At 48.8% G+C, this 13,185-nt stretch overlaps 1 protein-coding gene across 3 annotated transcripts in view; it reads left to right on the top strand.

Moving 5' to 3' along the window:
• Positions 1 to 13,185, top strand: part of trio (trio Rho guanine nucleotide exchange factor) — a 254,652-nt gene that overhangs the window by 109,762 nt on the left and 131,705 nt on the right. For all 3 annotated transcript variants that reach the window (XM_065431400.1, XM_065431401.1, XM_065431403.1), the window contains exon 36: positions 635 to 849. In XM_065431400.1, coding sequence (XP_065287472.1) covers positions 635 to 849 — 215 coding nt within the window. The remainder of the gene's footprint in view (positions 1 to 634; positions 850 to 13,185) is intronic.

Raw genomic sequence — 13,185 nt, forward strand, 5'->3', positions numbered from 1 at the left:
CACGGGAAGCTTAGAGTAAAATCCTGTACCAAAAACGTCTGAGGAAATTGGACGATAACAGGTGGGCAGCTAAGGTGTTTAAATACCTGTACAGAAAGAGCGTTGACTCACAATGGCGGAAAAGAACTAGGAAGCTAACCAGTAAGTATGCCAGACACGAGGACGAAGAAAGGCAGAGCATTAAACGACAGGTTAAAAACGCGGAAGGTAAAAATTGTATAAATTCAATGGAAAAGAAGCATAGTGTTGAACTATATCGAGACTGGAAACAGCAGATCAGGAAGGAAGCGTTTTATGATAACTCAAGAGGCAGTGCCCTACTCTTTGAAGCTAGGTCAGGATGTCTTAGAACGCGGAGCTATAAAAAGAAACTTAAGCGGCCGCGTAGCGTCAGGATGTTGTTTGCGTGACCCAGGATGGTTGAAACTCTGCTTATGGAGATTTCGGTAATATTTAATTAACATGTACTGCGCATTTTCAGGTGTCTCCCACCAAAAGAATAGCCTGCTTCCGTAAGGTCTCGTCTGTCGGCCTTACGTCGCCCTGAAACGAGCCGCGAACGTGCGAATTCGTCGCGCCTCCTGTAGTTGTGCGCAGCAGCAGCGTCAGCTGCGTCGTCTCTTCTCCCGCGCAGGGTGGCACGGACCCGGACGACCAGACCCCGAGCGGCAGCCAGGGCGAGCCGTCCGCGTTCACCGAGTGGCACGTCCCGCTGGCATCGCGCGACGGGCCCGGCGGCGGTCGTCGCCAGGAGCTGCTGCCACCGGCCGACCTGAGTCCCGGCGGCGGCGGGGGGTCGTCCGTGCCACCGCTACCTTCGCCGGGCAACAAGCGCCGGGGCACTTTCCGGTGAGCGGCAGCTCCCTCCTCCTCCTCCTCCTCACCGCGCTTATGAAACTACGCCGCGCGGTCCGTGGGTGTTCTGGGTCGGGGGAGGTCTCGAATGCGCGTGTCGCGCGCACCACACAGAACGCTTCCCGCGAGCCGCTGTCTTAACTTGTAAGTGCTACGCATAGCTCGAGCAGAAGGTGACGGAGTAAGGAACGAGATGGGACGAATCGCTGAGTAAGAGCTGATACTTCATTGCTGGCTAAGTACAGGAAGTGAAGCGAAATACGCCGACGGAACATGCAACGAAATGAACAAGAATGGAATCGCACGTGTCAAAAGTTATAGCCTGCACGGGTTGATCATTTCTACGTTTCATGTAATTATTGAAGATCGCCTCTTGCAGATAAAATAATTCTGGTCCTTGAACTGGGGTATTCAGAGAGGTGGACATAACTTGCACGAGATATCGAAACGCACATATTAAAACATTTGCTACCTAATCTCTCACGATAATGCCCAACTCTGGCGCTGTAGGTATTTGTAATAAATAAATAAATAAATAAATAAATAAATAAATAAATAAATAAATAAATAAATAAATAAATTCAGAAGTTGTGAATTTTCGTTAGTTTAATCTGTGTTTTGATTTCTCGTACTAATAATATCCGCCTCTCAATAATCCGGCTCAAGGACAAAAATTGTGCTATCTGCCACAGGCAATTTCTTAAAATTACGGAAAACTTCAAAATGATCGCCCGAACTGCCTTCTCCAAAGTTTCCGAAATGCCTTCTACGAAGTGCAGTCTGTGTATATCTGCCATTCTGGGTGAGGGGAAAAGGTTACCTCAAGATTTTTTAAAATTCATTACGTGTCTGTCGTAGGTTCTTTTGTTACTCCGGGCAAACTATAGCAGTGCATATCTTTTGCTTCAAGTAAGTCATTGATTGAAGTGAGAATTATTGCTAGCTGTCAAGCACAAAACTTGAAAAAGAAGAAAACTTGCATAAAAATTACGCACAGCCCTATATGGGATGCTGCCCACTAGTCGCAGTTTCATCTCCATGAGACAGTGAAGCTGTGCAAACTGTTAACACTTGCGAGCTTCACACGCAAAGGCTGGCGGTGTAGTTGCGTAATTTATTTCGCATACTGAGTTCTGAGAGAAACACAGAAGCGCACACATTAAAGTCCACCGCAATAATCAGCATGTCAATATGCGTGCGCTGAACGAGTGTGTATACGTAAACAAGGGGGACGCGTACTGTTACTGCTAAGAAGAAACAAGCAAGACGCGGTGAATTAAATTCGCCTGACCAACGTTCAAAATTGACGCAAACGAAGAGCACCACCACGCCCAATATTCCTCAAAGCTGCATGAAACCAGTAAGCTAAGTTTGCGCCATTGCAGATGCTTTAGGGGGGTATGAATCAGAATCAACGTGCTTCAACCTGACAAATTAAAGAACACACGCACGTCGAGAAAGTGAATCTGTAAGAAAACTGTTAGCGTTTGCTTTCATTTCCGCTTTTTTAACGTCTGTTGTCGCCAAAAGCCTCTCTTGTACTGCGTTTTATTTTTTCATAGACTGTTTCCACCGACTACATAATTTCCTCAGCCCTTTTGAGAGTTTTCATTTTTTTTATGCGTTCAAGTTGCTCAGCTGTTTCTTTTCCATGCCGACATAAGGACACACAGCTGGAAAGTTAATTTTTTCAATGACAGTGGATATCACCAGTAACGTTTGATAACCTTCAAAATTATATAATGTGTTGCATAAAAACTAAACAAAAGGTAAGCGTATGCCATATAAGTCGTTCCCTGCAGCGCATTTGTGCTTATTTTTTTGCTGCTTTGGACCGTTGTATTGGACAACAGTCGAACGACGACGAGCGAGCGAGCTGCTCAGAAAATTCTTGTAACCGTGAGCGTGACATTGGCCTGTGTAAGTGATGGGCGTAACGTGGTATTCTGTCACGTGTACGATTATAAAGCGTTTCTTGTTTTTGTACATGTCGTGTCTTTCGCGCATAAAGAAGCAAGTTTGCATGGTTGCGTGTTTTCTCGATTACTGTACTGCAAAACCGGCTAGTACAGAAGCTTTTTCCTTTGGTAGTCGCGTTTTCCTTCGGTAATCGCGTAATTGCTGCTCGTAGTTTTCGCTGTATCTCAACCGCTACGAACGCGTCTGCAAAATCTGCTCCGCTTTCGCGACCCGTGTGATCAAGAACCTGTTTGGGCAGGCGCGGTATCGGGAAGAGGCCGCGCCCGCTTCTTTCAGAACGACATGCGCGTTGTTAGATATGGAGCTGGTTCCTGAGGCTACTTCGAGTTCCCCAAACCGCTTCGAGTGGCAGCACAGCTAATTGAGGAATGCAGGAGCAGGAAAGCGCATTCCAGAGAAGCGGCCGAGCAAACAAGTTTAAGGCAACAAGTTCGTGCGTCGCCGGGATTAGAAGGGGGCCTGGGACAATGGAGCGCAATCGACCCCCTTCGTCTTTGAAGAAGGCTGTTGCCACCGCTGCGGAGCCGAGTCGCCGGGATTTGCAGGTGGGCGTCGGACAATGGAGCAGGTGCAGCCCCCCTCCTTCTCCGGCCTAGAAGTGATTGCCAGTCTGCGTGGCAAGACCGCAGAGAGCCCCGACAGGTGTGCCCCGCGACACGGGCGCCTACCATTGGTTGCAAGTGGCGTCATCGGAGTGGACTCTCCCATTGGTCAAACATGACGTGACTTGCAGTGCTCGAAGGGCTTATAAGAAGCCTTCCAGAGAGACCTGAGCATTCTGGGACAGACCCTGTTTCCCTGATTCACCTCTCTCGAACTTCTTGCCGCGGGCCGCAGCGTCCGAGTTGCTGCCGGCCCGTAATGACAGTACGTCTGATACTTGACGCTCACCTCTCCTGTAAATAATGTAGAATAAATTCCTCCCAAGTTTGGTTTTCATCCTGAAGTCCCGTCCTCCAACCCCTACATCTGGTGGCAGCGGTGGGATCGCCTCCGAATGCATCAGCTGGTGGCAGCGCTACGGATAAACCTTCGTCGAGAGAGATCCTAAGGAACCGGGAAGAGCGAAGAAGAGAGAGCCTTCGTCGAAAGAGGTCCGAAGAAACTGGGAGTATCGAAGAAGGAGCGAGCCTTCGACCCAGGGAGTCCGGAAGGAGCCGGGAACAGCGGACAAGGGAACCGGATGGCGGGGTGCTGCAACCGTAAGTGAGCGCGTGGTTTTTTTCCTTATGATTCGCCAGACTCAAAGGTTGTGTGTTCAATTTTGATAGTTCTGGGAATCGGGAGTTTGTTGCACTGTGTATTTGCACAAATTAATTAAGGAAAACAGTTTTAACCACCTGTCGGGGCAGCTGCCATGGATCTTAGAAGGTTGACGAGGTTAGATTTGTTGTTGGTGTGCGACGATTTGGGAGTTGAGGCGGACGAACGGATGAAAACGCCAGCTATCATAAAGGCGATTGAAGATAGTGGCAATGATGATAAAAGCATTGAGCTTGCTTGGGAAGTGATACAGGAGCCACGGGAGCGTGTACGTCGTGTACGTTTGCGAGAGCGTCGTGAGCTTAGGAGTGAGCGTCAGCGTGAAGAACGCGAGAATGAACGGAAGCAGGAGCTTCAAGAACTTACTCTGAGGTGTCAGCGTCACGTACGTGAGAATGAACGCGAACGGGAGTATCAGCAACGTAAGCTTGAGCGTGAGCAAAAGTATGAGAGAGAGAAGGCAGCACTGATCAAAGAGATACAGTATTGTGATCAGTTATTGGCACAGAGACAACGGCTGTCTGAGAATTCTGTACGTAGTACAGAGCGAAAGAGTGAGGCAGCATCGAGCGGATTTTCGCCAGAAGCCGACGAGAAGAGTAGTGCCTGTGAGATTAGCTGCAGAGTCATAAGTGAAGGGAAAAGGCTAGCTGCTAACGATGCCTTAGTGGCAACAGAGGCCGTTAAAGGCCAGAGTGAGAGCGACGAGGTGCTGTGCCAGCAGATGACTGTAGAGACAGCTAGGCCAGCTGCGAACAAACTGGCACAGTTACCGAGTGTGTGCGTCGCTGGTGATGTTAGCGAAGTTGCTAGCGAAGAAAAGGGTACTGTTGACGCGACAGACGCGAGCACCCATGTAGAGCCAGATCTGCGTGCAGAAGTGAAGTGCGAGCTGGACGATGCAGTTGAGAATAGTTCTCGGGGTGGCGAGCTCCGTAGCTCACGAGAGAACAACTGCATTGTTCAGGGATCGGTGCGGCTCTCCGCCAGTCTAGATGGCCTAGATAGGGATGATTCAGTTGTTAATCATTCGGACTGTGCGCGTGAGACAGCGATCGATACCGACGGGCTGTGTGCCGATGCACAGCGTGAGCTGGGCAATGTAGCAGAGGGCAGTTCGCAAGAGAGCGAGTTGTCTTACTCGAGTAAAGCCTGCTGCATTGTGCCAGAGTCGGTTGAGCTGTCCGCCAGTCGAGGCAGAGAGAGAGTAGATTTAAATGTAAATCACTCAGACTGTGCGGGTAAGAGACCGATCCGGGCCGACGAAATGTGTACCGGCCAGCACGAGGCACGAGGCGACATGAAAACGAGTGCAAGGAGAAAGCGCCGTAAAAAGAAGCGCAGTAAAGACCGGAAGACGGTAATTAATGTAGCGCCGCCAAAAATGGCGAGAAACCCAAAAGGGCAGGGCGCGAGGAAGAAGGTGCGGTCGTCTAGGACGATGGTGACGCATCCAAAATGGTCGAGCCACCGGTCAAAGGGGGACCGCGAAGAATGTTCTGTACGGACGCGGACAAAGGGCACGAGGCAGCTAAGCTCCTCGTCGTTCCGTAGTTCTTTTCATAGCTCAGCGTGCAGTTCGAAGAAACGCAAGGTGGTAGGACGAGACCAGGGGGGGAGTAGCGACGCGGTCAGTCGAGTTTGTGTTGAAAGCGGGGCGCGAGGACGCAAATTGGCAGGAGACCGTAACGTCTTGGGGGAGCTGATAGTGAATCAGCCCTTTTGTTGTCTCTCGGCAGCCAGAGTAGCTTTCAGACCACGTCCACCCCGGGTTAGACTCAAAGTATGAGTCAGACGTAAGCGTTTGCAAAGGGAGGCCAAGAGCGCTTCCGTAGAAGTGAAATGTTATTTTGCTATTTTGAGCATCGGAATGTTTTCGCGATTTGAGACTAGGATTTCTTTCAAGGTAAAGGTATGAGCTTTATGATTTGTTTGAGAAGCTCCGAGATTTGAAAGACGCGTTTTATGTAAACATGTAGTCTCGCGAGATGCTCATTAATAAGTAGATAGGCTTTTTTTTTTGTGTGTGTGCGAGTAACCTGAAGGTCAAGGTTATCGTCGAAAGGCCTATGGTAACGCGCGTGTGTGTTATTTAACCTTCTTTCATTTTAAGCGTTTTTGAATTTTGTAAGGTTAAGCGCGTAGATTTGAGTGAGTGCATGGTTTGCACTGGGAAGCGTTCTTAGTTCCATTAGCGCATGTCCTGTGTGGACGGAAGGAAGCAGATTTATGAGTGGATTGCTCGTGTGTGTATAGGGCAGCCGTATTCTGACTTCTCTGATAAGTATGCGTGGAACGAGTTATTAAGAGACGCATCATTTTAAGGGTTCTGCGGAGTGTGTAAGTCCCGCAAGTTTAATTGTTCGTTTACGTCACGTGTCCTGTAGGACCTTCAGGGAAAGAAACGTGAGTAAGCGTAAATGAAAAGTTTGCCTACAACGCAAGTACGCGTTCTGTTTAGTGACCACAAGGCTGGTGCACTTGTGATTACGTACTTGTGAAGTTGACCAGATTGTTCAGTGGCACCATTACGTGCGATAAGTACGCCACTGCGATAGATTGGAAACATGCTGTTCGTGTGGTTAGGCCACTTAAGTTATGTTCGGCTGTTTTCATTTGTTGTTTGCATCATCAACGACCCTTTTGTTTTGCAACAACAATAGTGCTCTGGTCTTGTCGGCATTCGGGGAGAAATGGATAGCGGTTTGGAAGGGTGGTTGGAACTGTTTTGTCGAAATTGGGGAAATAAAAGATCAGGGGTGATTTTGACTCAGTAATAGTCTGGCGAGTCAGGGGTGAAGAGCCTGCGCTTACGCGTGGTGCAGCGCTGTGCTGTTTTGTTTGTTTGACGTTTGTTCTCCAGGGCCCAGGATCCCGAGGGTTGTCAAACGAGGCTCGACCCCAGTACCCTGCAGCTTCTTTCAGCGTTCCTCATGGCCAGCGAATTGAGTTCACCGGCCATTCAGAACAACCGGGGCGAGGACGAGCTGTTAGATATGGAGCTGGTTCCTGAGGCTACTTCGAGTTCCCCAAACCGCTTCGAGTGGCAGCACAGCTAATTGAGGAATGCAGGAGCAGGAAAGCGCATTCCAGAGAAGCGGCCGAGCAAACAAGTTTAAGGCAACAAGTTCGTGCGTCGCCGGGATTAGAAGGGGGCCTGGGACAATGGAGCGCAATCGACCCCCTTCGTCTTTGAAGAAGGCTGTTGCCACCGCTGCGGAGCCGAGTCGCCGGGATTTGCAGGTGGGCGTCGGACAATGGAGCAGGTGCAGCCCCCCTCCTTCTCCGGCCTAGAAGTGATTGCCAGTCTGCGTGGCAAGACCGCAGAGAGCCCCGACAGGTGTGCCCCGCGACACGGGCGCCTACCATTGGTTGCAAGTGGCGTCATCGGAGTGGACTCTCCCATTGGTCAAACATGACGTGACTTGCAGTGCTCGAAGGGCTTATAAGAAGCCTTCCAGAGAGACCTGAGCATTCTGGGACAGACCCTGTTTCCCTGATTCACCTCTCTCGAACTTCTTGCCGCGGGCCGCAGCGTCCGAGTTGCTGCCGGCCCGTAATGTCAGTACGAATGTTACTGGACGCTCACCTCTCCTGTACATAATGTAGAATAAATCCCTCCCAAGTTTTGGGTTTCCATCCCGGAGTCCGTCCTCCAAACCCTACAGCGTTCTCAACCTTCCCTTCCTGTGCTATTCTTTCGGCGCAAACAGACAGTGGGCGGTTAGCAGTGGCAAAGGGATTAGAAAAGGTATCCCCAATGGCGGACTGACTGACACGCTCTTAAACGGACGCTAAAGGTTACTATGAAGTCAAGTTAAAGCGATAAAGCAATGCTCTAGAACGTCTAAGGCGTCAACGTAATCGCGAGCAGAGCTTTAGTAACCGAGAAATTGAGGTAAATGCATGACACGATTTGAGACCCCCCCAGCGACATTCCGGTACTAGCCCGATGACGAAGGCACTCCTCATCATAATTTATGTCACTAGTACTCAACTACTCGTATTAAAAAGATCATTTCATTAGGTTATAAGACGGAAGAAAATGCTACTTGTCTACTTCTGTTCGGTCGTAAGAAAAAATAACATTTTGACGTTACCCTTGAGTAGTATGGGTGGTCGAAAGGTTTCGTTTTCGCTCGACTCTGCGCTCGCTAAATGAAATTCGCGTATTGTTAGGCGAAAGAGAAGACTGATGCTGTTACAGCTATCGAATAAACGCACACTGATTGAGGTAAAAAAAAAAATGAGAAGAAACGGACCAAAGGGACCTCGAATTTTCGGCTGCTGCCGTGCGTGTCGTGCGAATTTGAGGCATTTTGTGCGCGCTCGATGCTTTTTTCTTCTTATTTCTTTTATTTTAAATTTTTATTTTACGCTCCGACTGGCCGGCGCGCGCCGTCTATGCCAATAGTGCTGAACTGGTGCTCCCGAGTTCCGGCTTTGCGGCGCTTTCGGCAGCTACCGTGAATTGAACAGCGACCTTGTCGCCGATATTGTTTGCAGGCCATCTGTAAAAAAAGCCTGGGATATAAAATTTTCCCGGTGGTTGCGGCTCAGTTCGGGAAGTCGCAGTTGCTATGCTTTGCGCGCAGGTGCCACAATAATGGCGTGCGAGCTCCGCGCGACGCACCCGTGGCATTTCTCGCCTTCGCTTTTTAGCCCGGAGAATGCCCGGCACGTATGCGAAAAAAAGTTCCGCATTGCCTCGTGCCAGCTGCCTGGGCTTGTTTCTTGCGTGAGCAGTCTGTCAGGTGTTACGTGATGCTATTGGAGTGTCAAATTTGGCCTCTTTCTATATCTGCCTCCCAATCTTGAAATAAAGGAAAAGTAATTTGAAGGAAAATTTGTTGCTCTACTGCAAGTAGCGCGCATAGTGCTTCGAGCGGACCCCTCCCTTCAAACTATGTTGAGCATACATTTTGTCCTGAGGTGGGCTAGATCCGAATCGAAAGATCGCGCTTTCTTCATTTTTAAAAGGGTAGGCCATTTCCGTTCTTTCTATTTGTCTGCGAAATTACGCTTCGATAGCCTACTTACGAGTGAAAAGAACAAAGCGGAATAAAACAAGGAAGCACTGAAAAAGCAAATCTATAGCACAGCCACAGTTGCTCGAGGAACAAGAATTTGGTTCGTCGAGCGCTCGCCATTTGATACACTGCGGCGCCGGCGGCCACTGCTACTCGGGAGGGAAATTCGGCAGCTGTTACGCTAGCTTCTGTAAACCTCGTATTTCAACAAACAGCAGCAAAAGAAAAGTATGTTTTTATAGCTACAGGCTGTTCTTTTGGGCGCTCTCGTCTGAATGTGTCCGCGAAGTCTCGTCGTCGTAACACGTGTGCGCTCAATAGACATATGTATATGTATATGTAGCCTCGCGCCTTCGTGTACTTATGCGCGTAGTGCTGACCGTGAGAATTGCCGCTATGTAGTTTTATGCCGATTTACTTTATCTACGTTTTACGCATCAGCAACAAGCCATAGCCGTTTGAGTGCGTGTGCGAGGGTTTTGTGCTGCACGTCTCCCTTATTCAAGGCGCGTGACTTACGACGGAAGCGGAGAAAAGCCGTCAAGCGGGAATAAAGGCAAGAAGGCTGCCCACATGTACTGTCGGTTAGGTAGCACACGTCATCACCTGGCCTCGGGAGCATTGAGTGGGCAACTCCTTGGGGAGTTGGGCACTTGGAGTTGTAGGTCCAACGACGTGTCTCCTGTTGGCGCAGGCGTAACAAGCACAGTTTCCGTGTGGACAGCCAAGGAGGCACCTCACTAGGTTTGACGAAGCGCGTGTAAACTCGCTTGCAGTGAGTAGGCCGCACCGTGAAGATCGTGTCTACCGTGCATCACGCCGACGTACGCCGCGAAAACAGCTGCAAATTCGAACGAATGCTCGCAGGCCCTTCTTCTCGAAGAAGCCCCTCGGATCGCAAACGAGATGACGTCACACGCATGGCGCTCCCAGTCGCGCGCACAGCACCTACAGCGCACGATTAGCAGCGCCAGCAGCTCGAGAATTCCCGGGAAACGATGAGCGCCTCGCGAAATGTGCCGCGAAGCAAGCTGGGCCAGTTGGTGGGGACACTGCAAGTGCATCGTGCAGCGCCTACGCAGAAGGGAAGAGACAAGAATGAGATGTCTTAACTTTGCTTTGAGACGGTGTTTATCGCTAGCTGCCTCCGCTACATGGGCAGTGTAAAACAGATCAGTGTCTCACTATCACTCAGTGATCACTGTCAGTGTCTTCTCCGTGAAGTTTCCGTAGGCCAATACTTGTTGCAGCGCGTTTCGCACCCTCAGCCTGCATGGTGGCAGTGTCGAGTGAGGATGCTTCCGTATAAGCGTCCCGTGTTACGCAAGTACGTCTGCGCCAATTCTGTTCATCTCCTTCTTACTTTTTAAAAAGTTTTCTCGCAGCTAGCAGCTGTCATCGCGGTCGCGATCGATTCTTTCTTGGGGAGTCGGTGTGTATGGAATTCGTTATACTCGTACTTTATGCTTTGGCGACTAAATATAGCTACTCGCCACGAGTGCTGAGGTGAATGCAGGGCGTCGGAGATGACCGTGGGAAATTGCAGACTGTGTCCAACGTTGGGCTCTCTACCCCCCAGCCGGGTGCCGCGGCGGCGGGATTTTTGAGCGGCTCCTAATGCCCGGAGGCGGCGAGCTCTTCGCGGGGATAATCCGTTTATCCCCCGCTGTGTTTGCCGGCAAAAGGCGCTCGCGTGCGTCCGGAGCGCGAACAGCTGCGTCCTTGATGGAAGAGGGGGCGTCGGTGATACTCGCCACCTTGTGGCGACATAGGTTTTGTTTGTTTGCCAGCAGGGGTTGTGTCTGGGCTCATTTTCGCGCCTGTGGGCGTGCGCGCTCCCGGGCCTGCGGCTCTGTGCCACACCTCCGTCGTATACCGTGCGGTGCGCGTTCCTCAAGTGACCGCTCTATTTTGTGTGTGTGTGTTTTGTGCGTGTTTCTGCGGTACTTATCGATTGGCTCGTGAATACGGGTGCGCGCGCGTGTAGCATTAGGCATGTCAGACCGTTGCCGGTTACGTGCTGCAGCGCGCGTGCGCGAATAACTGCATTCGTGCGGAGGGTGGCGCTGGTCACGTAGTGCTCTACACACACTGGTGGCCGAAATCCTTTCTTCCTTTTCTTTTTGTTTTGGGCGCGCCGATTTTTTAAACATAAAATAGAGCATTTTGTTCGTTCGCCATGCATTGGCATGCATAGAAGTATTGCGTTGTATACGTGAGACGCATATTTTCGCGCGCTGAGAATTTTCCTCGTGGTTTTAACGCCATAGCGTTTAGCAGCTCGTGTCGCAGCGAAATCCGTCGGCGTCCCGCGTCGGCGTCCAGCGTCGGACATCGTGTCCGCGATAACGATTTTCTAACCGCTCATAGCCAGGCCATCCATGTGACGCAAGGAATTTACTGAACTAATTGAATTTCTCAAGCTAAAATACGTGGAAAAATTGTAAACTATCACTTGCACACAACATACAGACATGATAGCTCTCGGATTGTAATTTGACTATACGAGAAAACATAATTATGTTACGTGAAAACTCAGACACCCCTTTTCTAGCGTTTCTACCATTCACAGACCAGCCGCGGCGTCCGCCATTTGCGCGCGCCGGCGCGTGGTTGTCTTGGGTTGTCTACAAAGCGGCGTGCCCGGTTCCTTGCAATGCCTCCAGCTAGCGCTCGCCTCCGTCGCATCGCGGCCCACGCAAGAGGCTGCGTTTCTACCACAAAGCCCGCCTTCGTGCATAGCGTTCGCGGCGAGCGTTTCGTTACATACGCTCCAGTTACCGGGAAGCATGCGAAGCAGTCAGGGATCTTTGAATGCTATGGCGTTCCACTCTTAAAGGCGAAGCTTAAGCGTCCTCCAAATTTTTTACTTTGCCATTCCCTCCTCATGAGGCAGTATCACGCCTTTTCTCCTTTTTACCATCATGTATAGTATACCGTTACACGTCAAGATTAGCATATCTTTTGTCAAGAGAAAAGTATATATTTTTTTTATTTATTTCATCATTCATCATTAGTACAGAAGGAGGTCCCGGAGTTACAAGAACTGTCAGGGGGACCTCCTATTAGTAATTTAACATTGCATGAATTAATACATTTTGGCAACATAGCAACGACAGACATCAGAAAACACGAAGTTAATGAAAAAATAAACAAATACAAAAAGTTGCTTATAATAATTGAAGTTCAAAATACAGCAAATAAAACAGATACAGCGTATGCATAAATAAATATGTGGTAATTGACACGTTAATGAAACACAGGAAATGACACATGTCAAAGAACACGGGGTTATTGCAACAGATAATTAAAAATAAATATATGCTTACAATACGCAAAGTACAAATGTTATATAGGCTATGCGACAAAAAATTTGAAATGTCTAAGAAAGGATTGAAAAAGAAGACAAAGGAAGATATAGAATAATGAATAAATAAAGGCTGTCGATACAATAGGTAAGTACAGAGTCATTGAAAACTGCGAGATATATTTGTACACAATATATATTTATAGTAATGAATCAGTAGCCAGTAGTGTCGTTAGTAAATATTTCTTCGTCTCTCTCCTGAATGTTAATGTTGTGCGGCAGGCTTTAATATGGGGTGGTAGTTTGTTCCAGTATTTAATGGCCGTAAAAAGCGAAGTAAACATTCCATAATTAGTGTTTATTCGAGGGAGTAAAAAATTGTTGTTAGAGGAAAATCTCGTATTGTTAGTGTTGGTAAGAGCAGAGTTATTAAATGCATCTGAAATTATTTCATGATTTAGTGTGCGGTACATTAGTAAAACTAATTTGAGCTGGAGCATGTAACGTAATGGTAGTATTTTTAAGGAACTGAAAATTGGTACTGCATGTGACATGTAACTGGAGAAAGTAATGATCCTTAAGGCTTGATTTTGTAAATGCTGTAGATGTATTATGTGCGAGCAATATGTGTTTCCCCAAACTGAGATGCAGTATTGCAAGTGACAGTGAATAAATGCGTAATAAAGTGAAGTTCTAACGTTTTGTGGAAAATACGAGCGCGTTAGGATTAGTACTCTTATTCCAAAGGCA

The sequence above is a fragment of the Dermacentor albipictus genome, chromosome 1 (assembly GCF_038994185.2).
Source record: "Dermacentor albipictus isolate Rhodes 1998 colony chromosome 1, USDA_Dalb.pri_finalv2, whole genome shotgun sequence".
Lineage (NCBI taxonomy): Eukaryota > Metazoa > Arthropoda > Arachnida > Ixodida > Ixodidae > Dermacentor > Dermacentor albipictus.